General features: G+C 34.3%; 4 protein-coding genes and 1 long non-coding RNA gene across 10 annotated transcripts in view; 2 read left to right on the plus strand and 3 right to left on the minus strand.

The window, feature by feature from the left end:
- The first annotated feature begins 1,884 nt into the window (after positions 1–1,884).
- LOC140757197 (uncharacterized) lies at positions 1,885–3,386 on the plus strand. Its single transcript, XM_073092734.1, has 4 exons — positions 1,885–2,030; positions 2,294–2,413; positions 2,725–2,806; positions 3,158–3,386. The coding sequence occupies exons 1-4, from the start codon at positions 1,940–1,942 to the stop codon at positions 3,327–3,329; spliced, it is 465 nt and encodes a 154-aa protein (XP_072948835.1). The 5' UTR covers positions 1,885–1,939; the 3' UTR covers positions 3,330–3,386.
- Positions 3,387–3,696: 310 nt separating this feature from the next.
- Positions 3,697–4,614, minus strand: LOC140757198 (uncharacterized). The gene is made up of 3 exons (XR_012103944.1): positions 4,498–4,614; positions 4,125–4,252; positions 3,697–3,708 (listed from the first exon to the last, which is right to left on the minus strand). It is a non-coding gene; the product is annotated as an uncharacterized LOC140757198 (long non-coding RNA).
- A 303-nt stretch (positions 4,615–4,917) lies between these two features.
- Positions 4,918–6,020, plus strand: Tm (protein). Of its 2 annotated transcripts, XM_073093308.1 has the most exons (3): positions 4,918–5,114; positions 5,189–5,357; positions 5,438–5,698. In XM_073093308.1, the coding sequence occupies exons 1-3, from the start codon at positions 4,971–4,973 to the stop codon at positions 5,545–5,547; spliced, it is 423 nt and encodes a 140-aa protein (XP_072949409.1). In that variant the 5' UTR covers positions 4,918–4,970; the 3' UTR covers positions 5,548–5,698. The 2 variants fall into 2 exon arrangements, with proteins under 2 accessions (XP_072949409.1, XP_072949410.1); XM_073093309.1 differs by lacking the exon at positions 4,918–5,114 and having other exon boundaries at positions 5,217–5,357; positions 5,438–6,020.
- A 135-nt stretch (positions 6,021–6,155) lies between these two features.
- On the minus strand, positions 6,156–10,392 carry LOC140757544 (uncharacterized). Of its 2 annotated transcripts, XM_073093299.1 has the most exons (11): positions 10,170–10,392; positions 9,933–10,059; positions 8,855–9,425; positions 8,707–8,766; positions 8,212–8,571; positions 8,001–8,102; positions 7,455–7,694; positions 7,137–7,349; positions 6,849–6,981; positions 6,597–6,695; positions 6,156–6,397 (listed from the first exon to the last, which is right to left on the minus strand). In XM_073093299.1, the coding sequence occupies exons 1-11, from the start codon at positions 10,264–10,266 to the stop codon at positions 6,243–6,245; spliced, it is 2,157 nt and encodes a 718-aa protein (XP_072949400.1). In that variant the 5' UTR covers positions 10,267–10,392; the 3' UTR covers positions 6,156–6,242. The 2 variants fall into 2 exon arrangements, with proteins under 2 accessions (XP_072949400.1, XP_072949401.1); XM_073093300.1 differs by lacking the exon at positions 8,212–8,571 and having other exon boundaries at positions 10,170–10,385.
- Positions 10,393–11,100: 708 nt separating this feature from the next.
- Ip6k (Inositol hexakisphosphate kinase) overlaps positions 11,101–23,078 on the minus strand; it is a 58,909-nt gene continuing 46,931 nt past the window's right edge. For 2 of the 4 annotated variants that reach the window (XM_073093302.1, XM_073093301.1), the window contains exons 3-8: positions 17,341–17,467; positions 15,361–15,484; positions 14,926–15,002; positions 14,532–14,707; positions 13,580–13,785; positions 11,101–13,182 (exon numbers count right to left, since the gene is read on the minus strand). In XM_073093302.1, coding sequence (XP_072949403.1) covers positions 12,579–13,182; positions 13,580–13,785; positions 14,532–14,707; positions 14,926–15,002; positions 15,361–15,484; positions 17,341–17,467 — 1,314 coding nt within the window. In that variant the 3' untranslated portion in view covers positions 11,101–12,578. Of the gene's footprint in view, positions 13,183–13,579; positions 13,786–14,531; positions 14,708–14,925; positions 15,003–15,360; positions 15,485–16,032; positions 16,122–17,340; positions 17,468–23,078 lie in introns of those variants that run through there. The other 2 variants (XM_073093305.1, XM_073093303.1) reach the window with 2 other exon arrangements.

A 23,078-nucleotide genomic window follows, 5' to 3' on the forward strand; every position in this document is an offset into this window, starting at 1 on the left:
AATAAAGTCAGTATAACAACACAACAAATTAAACAGAAATAAAGAACGGCATGGACCACCTTACACGAAAAGTTAAAATTAGAAATTTTGCAGCAATTGACACATTTCGATCTTTGACAAGATGGATAGTTTGAGTAATTTTTTTGTATGAGGTCAGATAATAAAAGTTATAATTATTTTTTATACTTGCCTTGCCACATAATTCCAACCAAAGCTTCCTATAAAATAGCGCTACATACCGTTGCTTTATAGCAAAAAACAGTATGGCGGTGCAGCTGTCGCCACACGAGTTCTACCTTTTCATATATTGGACCATAATGGTCCAATATGTTTTATTTTTATATGTTTTGTGTATATAAGTGAAACAATCATTATTGAAGTAACTGAGCAATGTTTTATATGAATGTAATATACACTGTGTTTGATTTGAATATTTGTGGTTTATATGACAATTGTTATTATATTATAAATGTGTGATTTGCTTTGATATTCATGTCTTCCAACCTAATCAAGTAAGGACAATGATTAAAATGATATTCATAATTATTATCATATTTTATACAGAAATTTAATTCAATATTTCAGCACATTCGTTTTATAAAGAAAAAATTATAAAAAGTTTTGTTTTATAATATATACTTCAAAAACCTTTTAAAAAGAAAGTATTTTTCCTAAGTATGTCCGTTTTTTGATATAACTCATTAAATTAAATATGATATTAATGAACATAATTTTATTATTAATTATATTATATTTATTGCTTAATACGTTACCATATAGCAATAATAGAAAGGAATAAGATAAGACTGTATTAACAATCACAATAAAGAACATAAAAACCGACAGAGATATTAAAATATTTAATGATTTTCATAATTTATTTATACATGGAGCACAGAGGTTTATTTTAATAAAACAATTCAATCCATACATTAAAAATTTATACCTTATACATTAAAAATAAATATTTTTCCATTATAATGTTTAAAAAATACTTAACGATTCTCTCAGAATTTAAATTTAATTGTAATAATTGTATCACATATTTTATGAATCGACGCCACTAAATTATATATTGGTTGTGAGTGCTTTGAAATTTTGTAGAGACTGTTGTAATTTGTATTGTGATTTTACATGTTGATTTAATTAAAATATTCCGTTTTAATTTTGTTTTTTTTTATTATTATTATTAACTTTAAATTTGACTAACAATAACACGTAACAGATACGATTTAATATATTTAACATTTTAACATATTTTAATCCTTTTAAAACTAATCATAATTCATACTTCATCAATTTCATTGATAAATTAAATCAAACCCGCTAGACTAGCACAACCCCGTCTCTCTTGGTTGATGCCAACTGCACAGAAAGGAAATATAACTGGCCACTTAACTGCATACTTCTAAATACTATTAACATGCTGTCTCTTTATAACTGGCAAGGGTGAAGGGTCACTCACTGCCAGACTGACTTTTTATCACAACTTTAATGTTAAATATTTTTATGGGTTTATTTTTGCGTATTAAATGAAACTACCTAAAATATTTAGATACATAATAATCTTATGATCTTCTTCAAAAAAATCACTCAATTAAATCTTAGTATAAGGTGGGTTGGCAACGACAGGTACCTCTTTATTATGAAGGCCTTAGATATTCCTACTATGTAAAACATGAATTTGTTTCTTGTAATAGGTGTCCAATGAAGAACTATGGGTCTTATACAGTCGGTCTTTTGTTCAATGACATTTTGTGTCGAAAGGTAAGTTTTATACCATATCAATCACGGATATTCAGACACCAAGCAGTAAGTAATATCAGTGAAGGAGCTGCTTAATATATCATGTTTCTTTTGTAGAGTAAATATTTTATTTTATCAAGTTTATATTGTGCAAAACAGGGTTCTGACGTGGACGTGCTGTGCTTTCGTATTAATGCTGCTGATGTTTACAATAATCATTCTGATGGTGTATGGTATTTCAGTAGGGTACCATTACGCCCAGAAAGAACTAGCAGCCTTTGCCAGTAAGTAAAATAATATTTATTTTTCATATATTTTTATGGATCATGTGATGCTATCGACACGCTCAAATTAAGTACACTTATATAGATAGACGATCTGCAGGCCGCCATTGAATAAGAATGGCAAACGACCGATATGTATGTATGAAAACGCCATGACGCCACTTGTACCCAGCACTGGGTGAATGAAGGTCTATAAATAAGAAGATTAGGTGACGGCACAGAATATTAAAACAAACGTTTTAGTTTTTATTTTCCTCGCACAGTGTCCTCAAGATCAACAACCGAGGAGCCGATACTACGATCTGGACCTGAAAGCCGGCCTGTGGTGCGGATGTTGGCTGTTAACAGGACCGAGGTCGAACACGCTCCACAACCTATTCTAGGTACTTATCAAGTAACTCTGACTATAACTATATTTTTGTTGACTGATCCTCAAAATTTTGTCAGTTTTTGGTATTCCAATGAAAAGGAGACTTATTTAGTGAACCCAACGGCAAAAAAATTATAAACCTGTATTTTATCACCTGTACTTGCTCCTTAAGTTTATCCCTTAAACCAGTCTCTAGTAGGTTTAGCCTGCCTACATGTCAATAAAATTCATCATCCGCATCCAGATATGTTCTCCAATACTGATCGCTCACGAATCTACCTCAACTGTTTTTTCCTTGAGGAAATAATAAATTATACATTTCAGAGGTGTACCAAACGAAAAAGCCTGGCGAACAAGTGTACCTTGAAACACAGGAAACGCCATTCGTGATTTTAGAAACCGAAAGGTATGAATTATACAACTTAATGTATACGTCGCATCCGAAGTTATTTTATTTAAAAATAGGATTGTCGCATAAATTACTGTAAATAAAATAATTGAGCCCAGATTGAAGTGATAAGTTTAGCTACGTCAATATAACAACGGAAATACCGCGAATACCTCCACTACCTACTATATTATAAACCGTCTTTTGCGTGAATCGCTACAGAGCGTGCCTCCATAATAATTGGCATCTATATGATCTATTATTTCTTTATTAATATATGTAATTACCTAAAAACCTATGTAGATGGGTCGTATATAAAAATAAAAGTAGGTACGTTGCCTAAACTTTATGAAATTTATTTGTACGCAGGCCACCCAAGGAGCCAGAGTTTTTGCCACACGAAAGAGAACTAGCACGACGACTTATTGGCAGATTTCGGAGATCAAGAAGCAACATTACTTCCACGATCATACCTTTTCTAAGACCATTGAGGACTAGTTCAGATCCTGTCCCCATCCACTCTCAAATATCGACTGTATGACAAATAATTAGCAAAACCTGTTTTGCATTAATCATATGAATAAAAAGACTGAGATTTTTTGCCTCTTTTATTGGAAATGGTTAATCTTATGTATGTATAAAACACATGTCATCACAATACATAGAAAAGCCGGTGACCATCTAAATATATACAGCACCAGGTAAATTTGTAAAGTTAGATGCTGCATAATTACTCTCAATCATGGTATAGTTTGTAGAATTAACATTCTTATTGGAGGCAGAGGGAACGTCCGCCTCACGGCGTGCGACTCTGTGCGCGAATCCCCGCTGGACCGCGCGGTCCACTGAACGCATCACATTGCCTGGTCCAGATCTCTCCGGGCCCGATCGCAAGGCACCGGCGGCTTTGGCTGCCTTCTCTATAAATTGTAACAAAAAAGTTTTAAATATACATCGTACATTGTAAGCTTTTTTAAGTTGTTCCTAATTTTTTTATCGTGCAACAAAATAAAGCAATGATTAAACGTAAGCTGTCTTTATAACTCAATAGCAATTTAGTAGCAACTATTGATTAAAAAAAGACCCGATTCGTTTGCGCAGTTTCTTCTCACTACATAGGTGACCGGCCATCCTAATGTCAGAATGGCCGGGCACCTTAAAAAGTAATATATTTTTTTTAATCGAAGGTAGCAATTTTTTAACGATTATTAGCAACTAGTAGCAACTAGGTAGCAACTTTTAGTAATTATTTCGATGTAAAATATGGGTAGTGACCGGCCATTCTGACGGTCACAATAATTGGTACTAAGGTTTTTATTTAACGAAATTAACGTACCCATGGATTCCACAGAATTTTGTACGAAACAGTAATTGTACCCAATGCCGATCCCCATCACCATGACCGTTATAATAGTAATCAGTAGACAGCAAGTCAACATTGCACACACGGTGCATAATGATACTCTGTAAATTTTTCACGAAAATTATTGACAAAATACATTTCAATATATAGGAATAGTTAATAATAGGTTTACCTTTCTAATGCATCTAATAGGATTGAAACGAAAGAACTTAACGAACAACACACACAACCCATTATGTATAGCTAACATTTAATTTTGCATATTTAGGTAAACAGACTGAAATAGTTGAGGCTTTAAAGCCCACAATAAACGCCAAATTTTATAAATAAAATCATCTGCACCAACAATTTATGTTGATCACATATTCATTTGAAGATCAAATTTTGAAATCTAAAAGTCAGTTGTGACTAATATAAAACTTTACAGACAAACGATTATAAGTGAACATTTATGGTTGACATCACAAAGCCCACTTTAAAAATGCGCGCTCAATGTTAATAATTGTAGCGTTTTGTTTGCTGTTATGGAAAATACCTCTGAGGCAAATACTAATAAATGTAAAGGCCGTAAAAAAAGCTGAAGCAGTTATAATTCCAGGTGCTACCATAAAACTAGAACAAACTTATATCAGTACAAATAAATAATAATATCTACAAAATAAATATTATTATATAACATGACATACATCATTCCTAAACTCTGTTGTCAGGAATGAACCAATGTCATTACTGACAAGTGACATCATCCTTCCACTTTTTTGACATGTAGATCTTTCGTGATCTTTCATGACAGAAATAACAGAATGGATTTAATCGGCAATGGCAGATGAAAATATTTCAGAAAAGAGGCCGAAAAATCCTAAACGGACTCCGAATAAGAATTATGCTATCAAGAGACGATTACCAATTCGTCCCAAAGAAGGAGACAATGTTATCTTTATAACTAAGAAAACCAATTTTAAGGTAATGTACAGTTTTGTCTCGTTTTATTATGTTAATACGTTTTGCGATACATATGGCAAATTTTCATTTTTCAGGCTCAGTTAGACAAATGTTGCGATCTATTAACAAAGGGAGAAAAAGAAATAATATTGCATGGCTTAGGAGCAGCCATTCAAAGATGTTGTAACTTAGCTCTACAACTTGAGATATTGTTCTCAGGAACTTGTCAAATTGAAATAAACACTAGCACTGTGGAGTTAATTGGTAAGTGTAAATACTTTGTGCATTTGTATACATTAGTGGTAGATACTTCTCATAGTTAACTCAAATCAAATTTTATACAGATGACTTGGAGCCACTGACGGACGACATAGATTTTGGAGCTCAAGTGAGGAATTCATCTTCCATTCACATCCGTGTGTTTAGAACGGCGATGTTAGGTGCAAATCAGTAAACATGTTTTTCACATTGAATGAAATTGTTCTGTGGATTGGACTGACTGTTTTCGAAATATGGATACACTTAATAACTATTACTATATTCTCTGCATTGTTAGCTCTAAAGATTGATGGTCTCGTAAACAGTGCTTGGTGGACAATATTTGCACCATTATTTGTGAGTGATGCTATGAATGCATATTTTTGTTGCATTGTGTGCATACGAATGAATTTAGAGAGTTCATATAAGGCTTCATTGTACAGGGCATCGTGGAGTGCAATCTTTATAGGATTGACATTTGTTTTTAAGTTTCTGCTATGTCGAAAATTACAAGGAGATCCTGCCATAGAGTACAGTGAAGTCTTTGCCCCACTTTTTATATTATTACAATTAATAGCAGTAAGAGCATGTCAGTTACACCAATAAAATAAGTTTTATATTATTAAATAAAGTTAATGAAAAATAAAATAACTGTTGTTATTGAAACAAGCAATGTTTTAACAATAGAATACCAAATTTGGTCACTAAATAGCTAAAATACTATGTAAGCCATTAGTATTTTAAGGCAGATTCATGTTGAGATTGAAAAAAGGAATAAATAATAGGATCAAAAGTAAATACAGATTTAATTCTATAACACTTTTTATTGTGAAAAATATTGAGGAACTCAACAAAGGAAATATTTAAATCAAACACTATGAAATCTGAACACTAGCGAAACATACTGAAAAATCCACTTCTACCTTTCTTCTCATCATTGCCAAAAGTGAAATTAAAGCCACTGCTTGGATTCTGCGTACTAGATCCTGGTTTGGACTCTGGAGTAAGTGTTGAACCAAAAAATGATAAACCCGTCTTGCGAAATCCTAAACAGTAGTTATATATATTAAAAAGATATCCTCTAGTAACCTTAAGTAAGTTAATAAATATATAATTTTTCAAAACAAATAAAGGTAAAACAGTAATTTTAGTAAACTGTACATCTATTTACCCACTGTATACCAAACCTTAAAAAAATCATTTAAAATTTCATCATCATTTACACAGTTAATCATTTTTACATACCAGCTAAGAAATTGGGAACATCTTGAGATACTACTTCATTGTTACTAGAAATTGCAGTAGTGGGTATATCTGCTTTGGGTGATAGCAAAATACTTGAATCTGAAACATTGAAAGACACCAACAATATATTAGGCAAATTGTTGACGCTCTTCAAGGCACTTTTTTATTAGACCAAAAACATATCAATTGGAATGGAAAACAAATGATTAATAATTTTGTTTAAACACAAATTAATTATTATTTCCAACTCACCAATACAGTGTGGAAAGTCCTCATCTTCAAATCCTGTTGTGTTAATGGATATATTTAAGGAATCCGGAATACATTGAGATCCATGATTGAAAAGTAATCCAGCCACTGGGACTTGTAAATTATTATCTTCTTGCTATAATTTGACATTTTTTTATATTTTGTCCAGAAATATAAAAAAAACATACAATAATGTCAAATTTGTACAAAATAACATTGAAACAACAAAAGTATTTATTATTATTATTATGTTTCTGGAAACTAACACAGTTTAAATTTTAAAAAATCTACCTTTGGACTTGAAACAGCAATGTTAGTGACTTCCATGTTTTCCAGTTTATTTTCATTAATAACTTCATCTTCTATTTTCTCTGTCTCTTTACATTCTATAATTTCGTCTTGGCCCATTTCTTTAGTATTGACATCTTTACCGGATTTATTTTCAAAGGCAACTTTGTTTTTGTTTTCAAAAAACTTGGATGTTATAATTTTATCATTGTTTGACTGAAAAAAGTGTAATTAAAGATATACATAATAGATGTGTACAGTATATAAAAACATATTTTATATAAATAATATTCAATTTCTGTAATAAAGCACTGAAAATACCATATGCATCAATGTATTTTTTCCATACACAAACTGTGGTGATAAGTCTAGATTATGTTTCTTTAACATCATATCTTTAATTGTTGTAAAACTATCTTCACTTATTTTGCTAGTATTTAATGTCTTTTCTTGTGATGCATTAACTTCTGTTTCTTCTTGTCTTGCTAAATCTTCTAAAGATGTTGGAATTTTGTCCTCATTTGGAACATTAAAAGAGACAGTTTTTTTTTCTTGAGTATTCTGTACAAAATAATACACTTAAAAATAAGTACATTCTGGATTTCGCTATAATACAAAAAAAATATAAGTGAACTTTTATAGCATGGTATTATAATAAAAATAACAAAATTTAGAGTACAATGGCTCACAACAAATTGCTATTCTATATTATCAATTGGTCATGTTTTGAAACCAGTTTATTTTTTTGGCTTTTATGCACTAATTTGCCTAAGACCATATGTCTATATTTTGATTCAATTATGAAATCAGATCAAAAGAGTAAAAACCCCCAATGAAGGTAGAGAAACAAGTAGTGTTGAAAAGCACCTGGATGATATCCAAAAATTGAGATGGTGGAGCCACAGTATCCACGTGTTCTTTTGTTAAGTCTATTTCTTTGATTTCCTCAATTTCCACAGTTTTATTTACCTGTTATAAAAAAGATTGATTATACCTAGATGAGGGTATTTATTTTTTATATAAATACAAATAAGCACAAAGAAATAAGCAAAAATGTGTTATAAAATAATTTATAAACCTTATCATGGGTGTTACTAAATTTATCAGATTTATCTATAACTTTTGTAGTTATGTAACATGTTTGTTGAAGTTTATTAGGTTCCAATTTTTTGATCATTTCATATGTATCATTTTTATTCAGTTTAATGTCCTCTAAGATGTGTATCAATTTTTTGTCTGCATATTGTTTATTTTCAATTTTTTTATCATCATTACCAAAGTGTTCATTAATAGAAATATCAAAGTAAGATGAGATATAACATTCTTCAATTTTTTCTACATTTTTGCATCTTTTAAGAGAATTTTGTTCAAAATCAAATGATGTGAAAGATCCTATTCGCTTCATTGATGATGAATTTTGTAAATCAACCTTTTTTATCTAAAAAAACAATCACAATATTATTATTAACATATGTATTCATCAATAATTGTTAAGTTGTTGTTATAGAATTTTATAACACATGTATTTTTATTTATAGATATTCAAAATAAATACCCAATTGATAGAACTTACCTGATCTAACTTAACACTAAGAATATCTAAATCATTATTTTGTAGGTGCAATCTTGGTAACTGAAAAAGAAAAGTTACAGCGTTAGGAATATTTTTTATTTTATTTATGACAGTATTATAAGAATCTACTAATTTATTCCTTACTGACCACAATTGCATCTTTATCAATATTCTTACTCAAATTACACCAATTATCCTCCTCTGTTGAGTCTGCTGTAGTCTTTGCTTCTTGCAAATCATTTTTAGGTACAGGTTGACCATTGAGTGGCATATAATTATTCTTACTTTCCTGTTCCTCTTTAAGAAGCTTTTCTATTCCATCTGATAATTCTCTTATTTTGGTACTCAAACTATCAATGGCTTCAATTGTTTTGGGTCTTTTATGATAAAAAAAATCTGCAAGTTCGATGATGCGTGTTCTGTCTTTACCAGCTAAATCATTCTTCTTTATTTTTATCTGACTTATTAACTGTTCAGATTCATTTATAAAAGAATGAATGTTTGCTTGGATTGTGCAAGTCTTATTTTTACTTTGTATCAAATTTTGAATATGGGGAATACTTTCATATTTTTTCTTAGATGTAGACCACAGGTTTTCATACTTCTTTTTACCAATTTTTGTACGTTCGAAAATATCTGCCTTCCTTTCTTTGCTTAGTAGATATTCTGTTCTTAGTTCTATATTTCCAATTTTAATTGTCTCAAGGGCTATATTGTGGCTGAGATTTAATAAAGTATTGTATATTTAAAAAAAAAAGAGCATATTATCCATATGATAATAACGATAAGTAATTAAGTAGTTAAATTAATATGACTTACGACTGCGACTTTTTAAATTAATATTTTTTGTACATAATAATAATAATCAAAGAATAATTCATATATTAATAAAATAAAAGGTAATCGCTGTCATATATTGGTAGGCAACCCTGTAATGCCTTATCCTTTTACTCTTAACCACGCTTTGTTCTAAGAAAATAGTACTATTCTAAAATGGCGGTATTTCTATTTACCTCTGTAAGTAATATTATATGTGCGAGAAACAAAAGCCACCATTTTGGTTTACTTATTCTATCAAAGTTTATTAAGTTATTTCAACGTTAGGAAAAAAAACAGTTTGACTTAAAAAATACTAATTAGTAACTGTCATAACTTAGGTAATAAATGTTTAATAAAAACTTAAACAAATTAATTTAGATTGCTTAAGAAAAATATTCAGTTGATACCTTTTGATTTCTTGTTCAGCTAATTGAATCTCTGTTTCCAATTTTAAATTACTGCTACTAATAAACTTACATATTTCTTTTTGTCTTTCACTTTGTTTCCTCAACTTGTCGAACAAAAATGCTTGTGCTATAAACAAAAAATAATAATCTTATTGTATTGGAGCAGTTATTTGATGGCATTGCTTCCTTTCTGAAGATTCATCTATTTTAGATAAGTAATACTTGCTTAATGCTTACCTTTTATGCATTGACTGGATAGAATAATTTTAACTTGAGAATCAACTACTTCAGTAGAAATCATTTCCAACGCTTGAACATCGTTTGTTTCGGCCATTTTATTGTGGTTAACAGATTGTGGACTTGATTAGAAATACTGTGAAGCAAGTTTAACAGGTAGCACTTTTCATTCAGCAGGAATTGTGAAATTGAAAAAGGCGGGAAACATATGTTTTTATATAGTGGTGCATAATATTAATATAGAGTACTCACTATTCAGCCACAAAGTTCTATCGCTTATTATTTAACAATCTAAACCTAAACCTAAGATATACATTGAACTTTTTTATGAATTGAAAATAAATTATAGAAATATTGTTAAAACAACCATAATTACCTATTTTCCTACCTAATACAATTCACAGCTGGCAAGAAATAATATTGGTGCCTTTTTTATAAGCAATAATTCTAAATTTAAAAGTTATTATTTTTTTTTTGTATCCAACTACGCTATAAACATGTTCGAAATTTACTTGTTATGCAATAATTAAGGCTTTGGAAAAAACATTGTGTCATCTAGTATTAGGTTTTGCTTAGAGGCTAAATATGGTGTTTCGTTTGATGTCAATGAGGTGATTGAATTTGGTCATGCAGAATTAAAACTTTTTAAGTAAAAGCTGTGATAAATTTGTATGTACAAGCCATAAGGTCAGTATTCTATTTTGTCAACTGTAAACCGGTGGTAACTATATAACTTAGATTTTTAGAGCGAAAAAAATCTTTCTATTGGCAAATTCAATATAACCGTTTATTTTCGGTCTATAATTCGAACAATTGCTTTTGTCAACCTTTATTTGTATGCATCAAGGATAAATTAATTTTTACTCAAGAAAGTTGATAAAACCATTTCTTATTTAACCGTGTAGGCTATAGAGGTAATAAAACAAACGAGTTCAATACCTAAAATTTATTTAACAAAATAGTGTCATACAGTTATTCAAAATAACAGACGTAAATGATAATTTGCAATACAACCTAGCATCCTAATTAAACCAGGTACTTTCATAAATTTATCCCACAATAAAAATAAAAGAACAAACAATGACGAATGCGGCACGAAGGAATGTTGGCTAACGCTAATGGTCAATCACACATTCACCATATCGTATGCGCACCGCACTAGCTGTTTACACTGACCCAATTTGTGAAAGCTCTCGAGTCTCGGATACATCGACGACGTTCGCCACGCTCATGCACTCACTGGCAGTGTAAATATTACGAACTAGCACCTTTACCCATAGACGGTTACAAAAACACCTACTCTTTACACTTTCGCCGACCACGTTTACGACCTTTAATACTGTTTGATTGCCACTTTACACGAATATATAATGAAAAACAATTGAGAAAACATTTAAAGAATACAATGAAATAGCGATTTATTACAAACAGTGCATTTAGACATTAATTGTATACGTTAAACTTTTTATTTTATACAGCGTCTCCATATCTCTATTGAAATAAATTAATGCATTTTCTCTATAGGTTTTCATTCTACTTTGGTTTCAATGACTGGGATCAGTTGGTAAACTTTAGGCTCACTCGAAATTTATACATATACCAGACAAGCGAGGTTGACGTGCACATAACACGTAATCACAATAGGGATTTGTTACAGTATAACTGAAGGAATCTAAATGCAGAACAATGAAAAGGGAAACTTATTATACAATGACGGCGACACAACAGTCAATATTTACAACAAATCTACACGCGAACATTCTACAGTCAGGGAATGTCTACTCAATTTTAAGGTTATTACACATTTGTACACAAATGAACCACCACTCAGAATATTCAAAACGTTACGGAACAAAAGCACGTCAATCTGGAATAACTTAAAGTAATACTTAAAATACAAGTTAAAATACCTACTGGGTCCCTTCAAAATTATAATATTTTTTATTTATATTAAATTATTAATGTATTTTGTACCGCCAACATTCACTAAGTGCGACAATTACCGTGTAGTTACATAAAAAGAAAAGGAAATCGTATTACGTCTACATAGCGTGAGGTGGGCACATATGGTGCAAAGCGAAAATACCCTGCGTTCATCCTTTTTATGTAAACACACAGTAATTCATTAATAATTTTCTACCTTTATTCAGATTTACATCAGTCGAACAGGTTAAAATTTTGAGGAAAATAGTCTCATTTGCAAATATTTTAACAACAATGAAGTTCACCAGCGGCGTCACTGAACGTACTCTCAATGGACCTTCACGACCGACGCGACACCGCCGGTCTCGCGCACCGCTATCACACTCGGAGTTCAACGCCGATCTCGCACACGAAACACAACACGACCGTTCTAAATCCGTCCCGAAAGAGGTGACATTTCTCTAGGAGGCGCCTCGATGCGGCTCATTAACTGTAGGGCTGCGGGAGCAGGATCTCCGTGAGCAGACGCTTGAGGCTGTCGACGCCGGTGAGGAAGCCGCAGTCGGGCCCGTGGTGCGGCGTGTTGGTGGCCAGCGGCGACTCGGCCGCTGCGCCCGCGTACGCCGTGTGCGCGAAGTCGATCATGCGGATGTCGACGCGCTCGTCCGGCGGCGGGCTCCACGCGGCGCGCGCGCGCTTGCCGCTCGCCTCCGCCGGCGCCTCGGCCTCGGCCTCGCCCTCGCCGCGCCACGACTCGCTGCTCGTCGACGAGTAGGCCATCCAACTGTCGGCCGAGTCGGGGCTCGGGGGTCGGCGGCGCGGCGATGCCGCCTCCGCCGAACCTTCCTCGCCCTCCTCGTATCCGCCCATCGTCTCCTCCGAGTGAGGTGCGAAGGGCTCGCGGCCGGCGGGCCGCGCGTCCGACGAGATCTCGTCGTGCAGGGTGGACATGTCGAAGTGTCCCGGCGAGGGCGCGAGGTCCGTGGAACTACTCGACGCGTCTGCGTCGTACTCCGATGTGGTGCCGCCGGCTACTTCAGCCGGAGGTCGCGCGGGCATCGGGTCGCCCTCGTATACAATTAACAGCGAACTGGAAATATAAATAAGTTTAGAATTAAAAACGACACAAGGTGGAAGTAGACAGTAGGCGATAAATGAGAATATGCTACCTTTTAAAAGGTGATAAAAACAATAAGAATCCACTGACCCACCATGTTTTAGCGTGAAGCAAAGAATTGCTTCACGCTAAAACATGATGTGTCGGTGGATTCTTAACACAGAAGTGTTACAGTAAAAAAGTGTAAATGCTTATTCATTTTCATTAAAAGCGACTGTCTCGGACATAAGGACTGGCAACACATCCGAAATTCACTTCAATCAGAACCCTTATTCTATGGAGTCGCTTATTTGTCCACGGGGGTAGTGACCAGTGGTGACTAACACCAGATGAACTGGAAGGTCGTCTAACTACCAAACACAAAACCCACCAGGAGTAGAACCGGTAGCTGGTCTGCTTGGCGATGGCGCGGCGCAGCGCGTCCAGGTCGCGCAGCACGCGGCGCACGACGCGCGCGCGCAGGCCGCCGCCGCCCGCGAAGAAGTCGCGCAGCGCGTCGCGCAGCCCGCCCTCCGACAGCGCGCGCCCCCAGTACTTGTCGCGGCGCACGCACGCGCCCGTCTCCGGCACGTACACCTGCGATACACGAACAATAAATATACATATTTTGTATAGGCTAACGGCGGCACTCACAAATTGTCAGTTAAAATATTTTTTCTTAAACTGTTTCTTAAGCGGTCGAATCGAAACGCGACCTCAACTGAGAAGATCCGTATTAATATAATACGTATTAGAAACGCGAATGTAACGCATCAACGATTATTTTGGCTACATAATATTATTAAACGACTACCCTAAAAAGAGTATAATTAAGGGTGGATGAACACTATTTCTGTCTTTTAAGCTTATAACAGCACTGTAAGGCGCTAATAGAAGGAGTAGTTTAGTAGGATTGCACTAAGACATTTCAAATTCTCAGAGGTAAGTACCACAACACGTCTGCAGCTGATCTCGGATAGGACACCAATTAAAATTAATTGACCCTGTTAGAACCAGAGTAGCCTAACTACAAAAACGATTTACAATATGGAGAAAAGTAAAAGTGTATAGTTCCGCTCTGAAGTTGTTGCGAGGAAGTGTAGTCATACAATTTACTATGGCGACGCGATTCATTTTTATATTCAAAGCGAACTAGCATTGTTACGCGGACTATAGAACATTTTTAAATTACGAAAATACAGATAGGTTAAAAATCATTCAAATATAGTGTGGCCACTCTGGTTCTAGCAGTCTTAATTATAGTAGATATACCAAGACGGTATTAAATTACTATTCATATAAACTTCACGGTCGTTTGCTATATTTTAAGTAGAAAACCGTACCTGCATGCCACATAATCTGACACCGAGCGAGGCGGATGTGCTGGCGGCGCACTTGGCGATCTGCTTGGTGCGCTTCTCGGCGGACGCGTCGTCGCCGTGCTGCCGCGTGCCCATCTTCAGGTCCAGCACGCACGGCCGCCGGTACGACGACGTTATGTTCTCCATCATCAAGAAATCTGCAACCAAACACACATTTGATGATGCTTGGAAAAAAGAAATGTTATTTCATATCATTAATAATGAAGCTACTGAATCTAGTCTATACTTATATTATTATCTAACAAGTGAGCCAACAACAACATTGGGCGTGTCTAAAGAGAACCATTTTTCAGTAATACCTGAAGCTATAAAATTGTTAAGTGAATTTATCGGTAAGAAATATGCATCTACTTACATTGCTTATTTGAGTTGTCCATGTGAGCAATGCTCTTAAGCACTTCGCTTGCATTGCCATTTCGGTGTACTTTAAACCTGCAAGAAGAATGTCGAACATTGTACAACGGTTTAAGGGACATATAGAACAGCTATGATCGACAGTGAAGGAGCTAATTGAAACACAGAGTTAGCGTTATGTGTTATATTGTTACATCGGAATCAAATAGTATCATTACCGCGATTGATTCCACGACGCAAGTCACATTCGGAGGCTCGCCGTGTGAATGGGTCGTGCATCGGTCACGCGTTAGTGGGATAGTCATGTAAGGATCGTATGAATTTATGGCGACGTCGGATGACCGGTCCGGCGTACGTCAAACGGTCTGAAATATGATAAAGGACACATGACAAGTGTCGAGGAATGCGGGCGCGAGCTCGCGTCGCGGATACGCACTTGAACACGTCGTCACGCTTGCGCTTGCCGCCCAGCGACTGCTTGCGCCCGTTCTCGTCGCGGAAACATGGCGAGTAGCGCTTGTCCAATTTCGTGCTTCCAGTGTTTGAAGCCTGCATCACGCCTGAAACAAACGGCCTCGTCATCAACATTTGTATTCACGCGCGCAAAAGCTGGATACTCGACTAGAGTTAAATAAAAACATAACTTACAAATGATTTTCTATATTAGATTGTAAAGAAAGAGGTCACGTTATATAAAACGAATTAGAGAAACATCTAATTATAAGAGATTGCGAAATGTAAATTAGATTCATCGAAAACTCAAGACGCCCCTCTGGATGTCTACACCCAGAGTTTCAAATCAATGTAGATCTTTACAGGACGTCTGATGAGTTCACATAGTATAATAAAATATTATTAAAGAAATGTGAACTTACTATAGTTCAAGTTGCCAGCGTTAATTTTGATGAAAAGTGAAAATATAACGGGTACGTATCTTTAAAAGGGTTTGTATATCTTTTGTGTCAATGTAAATGTTTATGTTCGTAGTTGGTGTTCGAAAGTGATAAACTTTAATGAGAGTTTTGGGTGTGGAGTGTCCGTGTATGTGTCGGTGAGTGTTTCGGGTAGTGAGTGATGTGAATGTAGGTTTAAGTAAAGGTTTACAAACCCATAATGTAAAATTACCGCTAGGGCGCTATTAGGGGCGGTAGTGTGGGGTGCCGCCGGCGTCGCTCCGCCCGCCGCAGCGCCGCAGCCCTTGCGACAACAAGGAAACTAATATTTTGTTCCTGACCCCTGCCCGCTCCCGCACCCGCTCTCGCGCTCAAACCCGCCAGCCGCTTGTACGACGACCCTCTTATGTCGTACCCCTATATCTCTTTACTAGACTGTTGCTTGTGTTTTTATTAAATTTTATTTAATAATTATAGTAATAAGAGCATCTGCTAGAAAGGTTTGTCAAACGTTGAAGAATACATCCTCGTACAAAATACAACTTAAAATTTATTAGCTAATTATGTCTAATGTTTTTTGAATTTTTCACTATATATTTTATAAATCTAGTTTCATTTAATTATTTTTATGTTAAGGGCTGTATCAGTAACGAGCTGTTCTTAAATTGCAGCATTATTATATAAAAATGTATTAACAGTGGCAATGTTTCATTGTACTTAAGTTGTTTTAAGTAGCATTGTAGTATTATTGTAAAAACTAAAGAAAAAAATAGCACATAAAAAATAACACGTAAACCTGTAAAGAATGTCAATATTCTCGTTTTTTCCAGAAGATATAAAAGGTATATAAATACTTAGTAAACATTATTGAACAAATACATATTGAATACATTCTACAAAAATCGAATAGACTACAAAAAGTACAGTGAACTTGAAGTATAACAATATGTTCACAAGTCTGCGGTCGGCGGGTTTGTGTATTCACCTTGCATAAGTCTCTCTCACAAGCAAAATACTCAAGTTGCAATGAAGGTCACGATCAGGTGAGCAATAAGGAAAGTTAATCAAATTATAATTTTCCATTTCCAATCGTAAATGCCGATTTCCATTCACTACACGATAACGCACCATGGAAATATAACAAAACACCGTTCAAGTAGCGTATACACGAACGCGCACATTTATCTATGACGCATACATATCGATCAAGCGATTAAAAATACACACTTTTGCCTCATTATAAGATACGCCGTAATTCATATATAACATACAATAATACCCACATACGATAGTCACATACGATAACTTCCTTACTGCTCTAAAATGCAATATCAAACAACAAATTTGAAGTCTATATAATAAAAACGTACGGACAGAAAAATGGCAATTTAATTATGATAAAAAAAACACAAATAAAAACAAAATGAATCGATGCAATGAATGAATATGATGCATTCAGCGAAATCTTAAAAGCATACCGAGCAAAACGTTGAACTATAAGGTATCAAAGCTTCGATGCTCACCTTTATATCTAGGGACGAAGCTCTGGATGTCTTCCGGAATGTTCTGGTAGAAATGCAGCTCGCGGATGTTCAGCGGCTTGATGACCGTGCTGTCGTTCAGCACGAGCAGCCGCGTGTGACCGCCCACCTGCATCACACGAATCGGTCAATACACTGCATGTGCTAACGAAGCGTTATACATATGCTATCTAGAATGAGGAATACGAAGAAACTAAACTAACACTTAAAGTAAGCCACGCGTGACAAAGTCAAAACTTTTTGTGATTTATTCGCATAATCTAAAGAAAAATGACATTACCATATATAGTTTCGGTTATTGCTTTTCATTTACTCCTTTTTCTACTTGACCAAGCGTTAAATAATGTGGAAGTCTGAGAAAACCCAATTCTAATACATTGTTTCAGGCATCATAACAAGTACCCATTAAAATTAAAATATTCAAAATGTCACGCACACAGTAGGTATAATATTTAAAAACAACAATGAAGTCGTGACGACATATATTTACAAAACCTTATGTATCAAACAATGAACACGCGGTACTTTTAATTCGCCCTTGTCTAGGTTTGTTGTTATCGTAATTTTATCTGCTTATCATTAAAAATACTTAAATACATCAACCGATAAGCAAACTTTAATCAATTAGTTTTACGTAACATGAGCCTCGCATAGCGACAGATTTGTCTACCTCGAAATACGGTACCCCCATTTACTTCACCTTGCATAGTCTATTTTGAATAATTCGCTCGCATAAAAACAGGCAAACGCATCGCAAAGTGAATACAATGCGCCTTCTGTCACATACGTTCTAACTTACAATCATTTCATACGAATAAATTGTCAGTCGTATTCTGTCCTTTTCAATACTAGACAGAGTAAGCGGGACACGTGTTTTCAAGACACATTCGGTACAGTAAGATAGGAAGCTTATGGGAACGATTTAAGTTTTACAAACTAAAGACCTACAAAAGGAAGGAATAAATATTTGCACTATATCTAACACAAAGTTGTCTTTTATTAGGTACTTACAATAGTAGAAGAGTACAGTCCAAAAACAAATTAACTGTAGCCCATATACCTTTTACTTTACCGAAATAAGACAGGTAGATTTACAAAATTTTCATAACATAATACTACTAACCTATGCATAATACAGATAAATTGCAATCCTCGAAGATTAAGTTAATCTTTGAAGAATAAGTAATGACTCCACACTGTCCGTACAAGAACAAAGAAACAGTGTGACGTTGGTCACGTTGCAATCGAAGCAAGTTGTACGGAGTTTAAAACTATAATTCTAATATCGATCGACTGATTTGCTAGCAACCGTGAAGAAGGTTAGCATTACTGGTGCCGTTGACCCGCAGGCAACAAAGTACGGTGACGACATAAGCTCAGCGGGATCGTTCCGCGTTTCTAGTTCCGGTCAGGAAAAGAAAACAAGGTTATTTTGGAGATTACGACCGCGAGCATTACAATAAAAAATTAAATAAGGTACGTATTTAATGTGCTTATTATTCATTCTCACGTCGCACAGCGCCACGTATGATGTTGTTATAAAATGTACTGCAGGCTATGTTCAAAAATAGTAATTTAACCTTATTTTTTTCCACAGCAACTAAAATATAGGTCAAGATGTATTATGAGATTTAGGCCAAGTAATTATATAAGAAATGTATTTTTATAAAACAAAAATAATTACAAGGTGAGTAGAGACAAGTGTTTTTTTTTTTTCTTATAATTAAACAGTCTTAGCAACCGTGTGTTTGAAAACACGCAATGAAAATAGGCAATGACGTAAGACAATGTAGTACGTCAACAGATAATAACACCATCACACCGTTACCATTATAAAGTAATTATTTATTTTCTGATCCGCACCGCCTGTCCGCCACGTGAAGTTTGGCCTCGCAGTCCAGTCCGATCAACTTACTATTCTGTCAGTTCAAGAACTAAACCTATTTAATCTCAAGACAAATTTTTTCGTAATAAATAATAAAATTACATAGTAGTTTACATCAATAAAAGCTTGTAATAATAATATACAGCTTTGGAACTTTTTCAATATTTTAACTATTTATTTATGCGATTTATTAATTGTTCTTAAATAATAATAACGCTGATAATATTTTCAGACTGAAGGATTTCATATCTGCCTGGTCTAGATTCGACTCGGGAGTCCTCAGAATCGTAAGTCAATATTTTGATCATAACACCCCACGGGCATATAATAGTTACCAAAACACTAAAACGCTAAACTGAAACCAAACAAGCATAAAAATAGACTAGACATCTGGCTCGAAAGAAAACTCAAGGTCGTCATATTTCTTAACGTGTTACAAAGTTAAAGGTGTTTGTGCGTTTGTTTTCTTAAGCCGCTACATCTACGTAAGAGATCGGTTTGTATTTACGTTAACGCGAATAATAAATAGCTTGATATACCAGTAATTATTACAACGAGAATCACACGACACTGTACAGTGTTAAGCACAAACTCCTATAAAATTTAAAGCCATTAAAAAGCATATATAATTATTAAATGCAATGTACGCGATTTCATAATACTTGCCATGGTCCAAAGGTCATCATAATATACTTACTTATACAACATCAAATCGAAATAATATAAAATATAATGAAGAGTCCCAACTCCGTCATTACGTTTGAGTTATGATGTGACATAATTTCGTTTCGGGGTTTAAAATGTAATTGCAAAGTTCCAAATGTGATAGACAGATAAATTAAACTGTTTTGAGGGCCCTTTCAATATAATTTATTGACGAAAAAATATAATAAACTGGTTAAAACTTACGTCAATATGTGTATAGACTTTGGTAATTATTAGGTGGACCTAAGTCCACATTATTCTAATTCCGATTCGACAAAGAATCTTATATATACTATCCAAAATACTTACTTAGGAGTTACAGAAAATAATACCAACTATATTAAAACTGACGTATGTGTATACTTTATGAACCTGGAGATAAACTCATTTTAGACCTAACCTTTGCCCCTATTATGGACTTACTTATTTACTCTTTATTGTAAATCTTTTACAAAGGGTGGACTAAAAGCTTAGTGGCATTTACATGACATATTGAAAAAAAAATTGGGCGCTGGGATTGACTAACCTTTTATTCTGCCGAAGTCTCGTTACATGTTAAGTACAATTTTATCTTTATTAATATACAGTTTTGGAAGAGTACGTCCAAAATAGCACACAAGAACATTATTTAAGAGAATCAATACTAAACGATACACAATAAGCTACTGTATCGCCTGTGTTAATAGTTAAATTATTCCATGAAGTAGTTTCTTGAACTGGGCCATTGATTTGCAATCGATATAGAGACATAGACTATTCAATGAGGCTTCTCATAATATAACATCTCATTAAAAATTTAACGAACCCCACGTTGCGGCGCTGCGTAAATAATAGAAAAGGAATATTTAAGTTGAAGAAGTTGTAGAAGGGATTGTGTTGGATAAGACTATAGGAATATGATTTTAATCATATAACAATAACCGTAAGTAGCGTGACTGTATGATAGTGCCGGATAGAAGATAAAATCAGAAAATTCGTAACAATAATGACGCATGACGAAACCAATTGCATATTTACGACGCACGATTTTACTGTAGGTACCCGCTACATGAAGGACATTAGAAAGCACGAAGTGAATCGTGAGATGTAATGTAATGTTGGAGTTTTAATACAGAAGGGAACGTTAAAATGAGCTGTTATAGCATAGGGCAAATATTATTATTTACGCTGTGTGTGTGTGTGTTTTTTTTTAAACTTGGTTAACATGCAAATATTATTTTCAGATTACCGTTGTGCGTAATGTTATGAATAGTGATTTTAAATTCTCATTGATGTGAATTGTAATCAGTTCTTTTGAGAATAAATTATTTTTATCCACAAATCCCCAACGTTATACGGGGAGCTTAGCCTCCCAGAAAGCTATTAGTAATATAAGCTTTCCAAGGTAGAAGCGATCTAATAGATGACTAAGAACCAAGTACATTCATAGTTCGTTTTTAGATCGAGTTCTAAAATGTGTAATAATCGGTTTCAGTTTCTTTAGAAGACACGTAACTATTCAATGTCAAGCTATAATTAACCGGATCAGCTGTGTTTCTAATGAAAAACCGTTGTATAGCTGACCCTGCTTGCCAAATTATCCAATTTCACATGAAAAAAATAACACGAGATTTTTATTACAATTACACATGTAGAAGTAACAAAAAAGCTACATACGTGCTGAATTAAAAAAAAGTAAATGGAAATGCATTGCACCGGATGTTACATGCAGTCCAACGACATCTGTCATCAAATCCAAGGAAGACAGCTGCTTTACATGAAGTTAATCACTCATGTGTTACTATAGTCAGATTCATAATTAAGTGTCCAAAATGTAAACAAAGGTGTTGACCTATCAAGAAAATATGTTTCAAATGGTAGTTTCTTATTTTTGACAATATTAAATTAATACAACGATAATAAAATAATAATCTAAATAAATTAAAATCAATTCACATTTTCCAATATTTGTATTAATTCAATTTCATTTCATAGAGTAATAATAATAAAATACATGATTTATGGTAGAAAATTAAAATGTGATAATGGTAACACAATCGGGATCCAAAACATTTTTTGTGGCGCCATTTTTAAGTTTCGTAGTCGATATTATTAATTTTGGTGATTGTGGTCAAACTCGAATATTTTCTTGTTTTCATAGCGTGTTTTTTTAAATTGTGTGCAGTTTTTAAGTGTTTGTTTTTTCTTGAGTTTGTGAAAGGTTTCGTTTGTTGTTAATTTCTTAGGGTCTGCAATACCTGTAATCGTATTTTGACACTGACATTTCTTTGTTTACATTTTGGACACCTAATTATGAATCAGTGTTGCTCCCCTGAGGTGGACGAAATTGGAATATCTCATATGATAAACACTTCTATACTTATTTATCATTATGTACTAAAGTACAAAGTTTAATATATCATGTGATATACTCATATGCATAAACAATCAGTGTTCAAACTATAAAACAGTAGTGCTAAAACATACAATAACAAGTCGTCGTCAGATTGTATGAATCAACGTGATGAAATCGGCATCGTATGTTTACCAACGCTCGCCAATCTGTAAATTGGTCGCCCCCCGGTAAGATGTACTAATTAAGGATCTGAAGAAAACAGCGGGAGACCGTCGTATTCAGAAACCACAGGATTGTTTGTAGGCTATGTAGAGCAGTGATTGTCAAAAGACTGATGGATGGTTCTATTAATATAGAAATACATTTTTTTATGAAATAGAAATATAAATAAAGCTCAGACAACCGTTTAGTGATGGTAAGTGGTCATTGTCGCCCATGGACATTAATAATGTATTTATACTACCCTCAACCACTAAATTTGTATGCCTCCATAATATGCCCTACGCTACACGCTTCAAATTAAAACTTAAAAAGACCACCGATACACCTATTAATGCCTTATAGCAGTGTTAACCGCTGCTGTATTCTAGTTTAAAGAATATGACAAAGGAGAAACACTTAAACCGAAGCATTCTAATTTACTACTAAGGGATAGCAACCAAGCGTTATCTGTGGCCGACCTCAGAAAGGGCTCTGATCCTAACTGGACTTGATTATCCATTGGCGGCATTTGCCACTTACCATCACGCTGAATGCATTCTAGTTTGCTACTTCTTTGATAGAAAAAATAATAAT

The sequence above is a fragment of the Epargyreus clarus genome, unplaced genomic scaffold, assembly GCF_041222505.1.
Source record: "Epargyreus clarus isolate Ecla_fem2 unplaced genomic scaffold, WU_Ecla_fem_2.2 ptg000004l, whole genome shotgun sequence".
Classification (NCBI taxonomy): Eukaryota; Metazoa; Arthropoda; class Insecta; order Lepidoptera; family Hesperiidae; genus Epargyreus; species Epargyreus clarus.

Coding starts and splice junctions, on each gene's coding strand:
- LOC140757197 (XM_073092734.1), top strand. CDS start 1,940: ATGCTGCTGATGTTTACAATAATCATTCTGATGGTGTATGGTATTTCA. Junction 2,031..2,293: donor AGAACTAGCAGCCTTTGCCA/GTAAGTAAAATA, acceptor TTCCTCGCACAG/TGTCCTCAAGATCAACAACC. Junction 2,414..2,724: donor CGCTCCACAACCTATTCTAG/GTACTTATCAAG, acceptor TATACATTTCAG/AGGTGTACCAAACGAAAAAG.
- Tm (XM_073093308.1), top strand. CDS start 4,971: ATGGCAGATGAAAATATTTCAGAAAAGAGGCCGAAAAATCCTAAACGG. Junction 5,115..5,188: donor CTAAGAAAACCAATTTTAAG/GTAATGTACAGT, acceptor TTCATTTTTCAG/GCTCAGTTAGACAAATGTTG. Junction 5,358..5,437: donor TAGCACTGTGGAGTTAATTG/GTAAGTGTAAAT, acceptor AATTTTATACAG/ATGACTTGGAGCCACTGACG.
- LOC140757544 (XM_073093299.1), bottom strand. CDS start 10,266: ATGGCCGAAACAAACGATGTTCAAGCGTTGGAAATGATTTCTACTGAA. Junction 8,767..8,854: donor TTGATAAAGATGCAATTGTG/GTCAGTAAGGAA, acceptor TTTCTTTTTCAG/TTACCAAGATTGCACCTACA. Junction 8,572..8,706: donor TTAGTGTTAAGTTAGATCAG/GTAAGTTCTATC, acceptor TTGTTTTTTTAG/ATAAAAAAGGTTGATTTACA.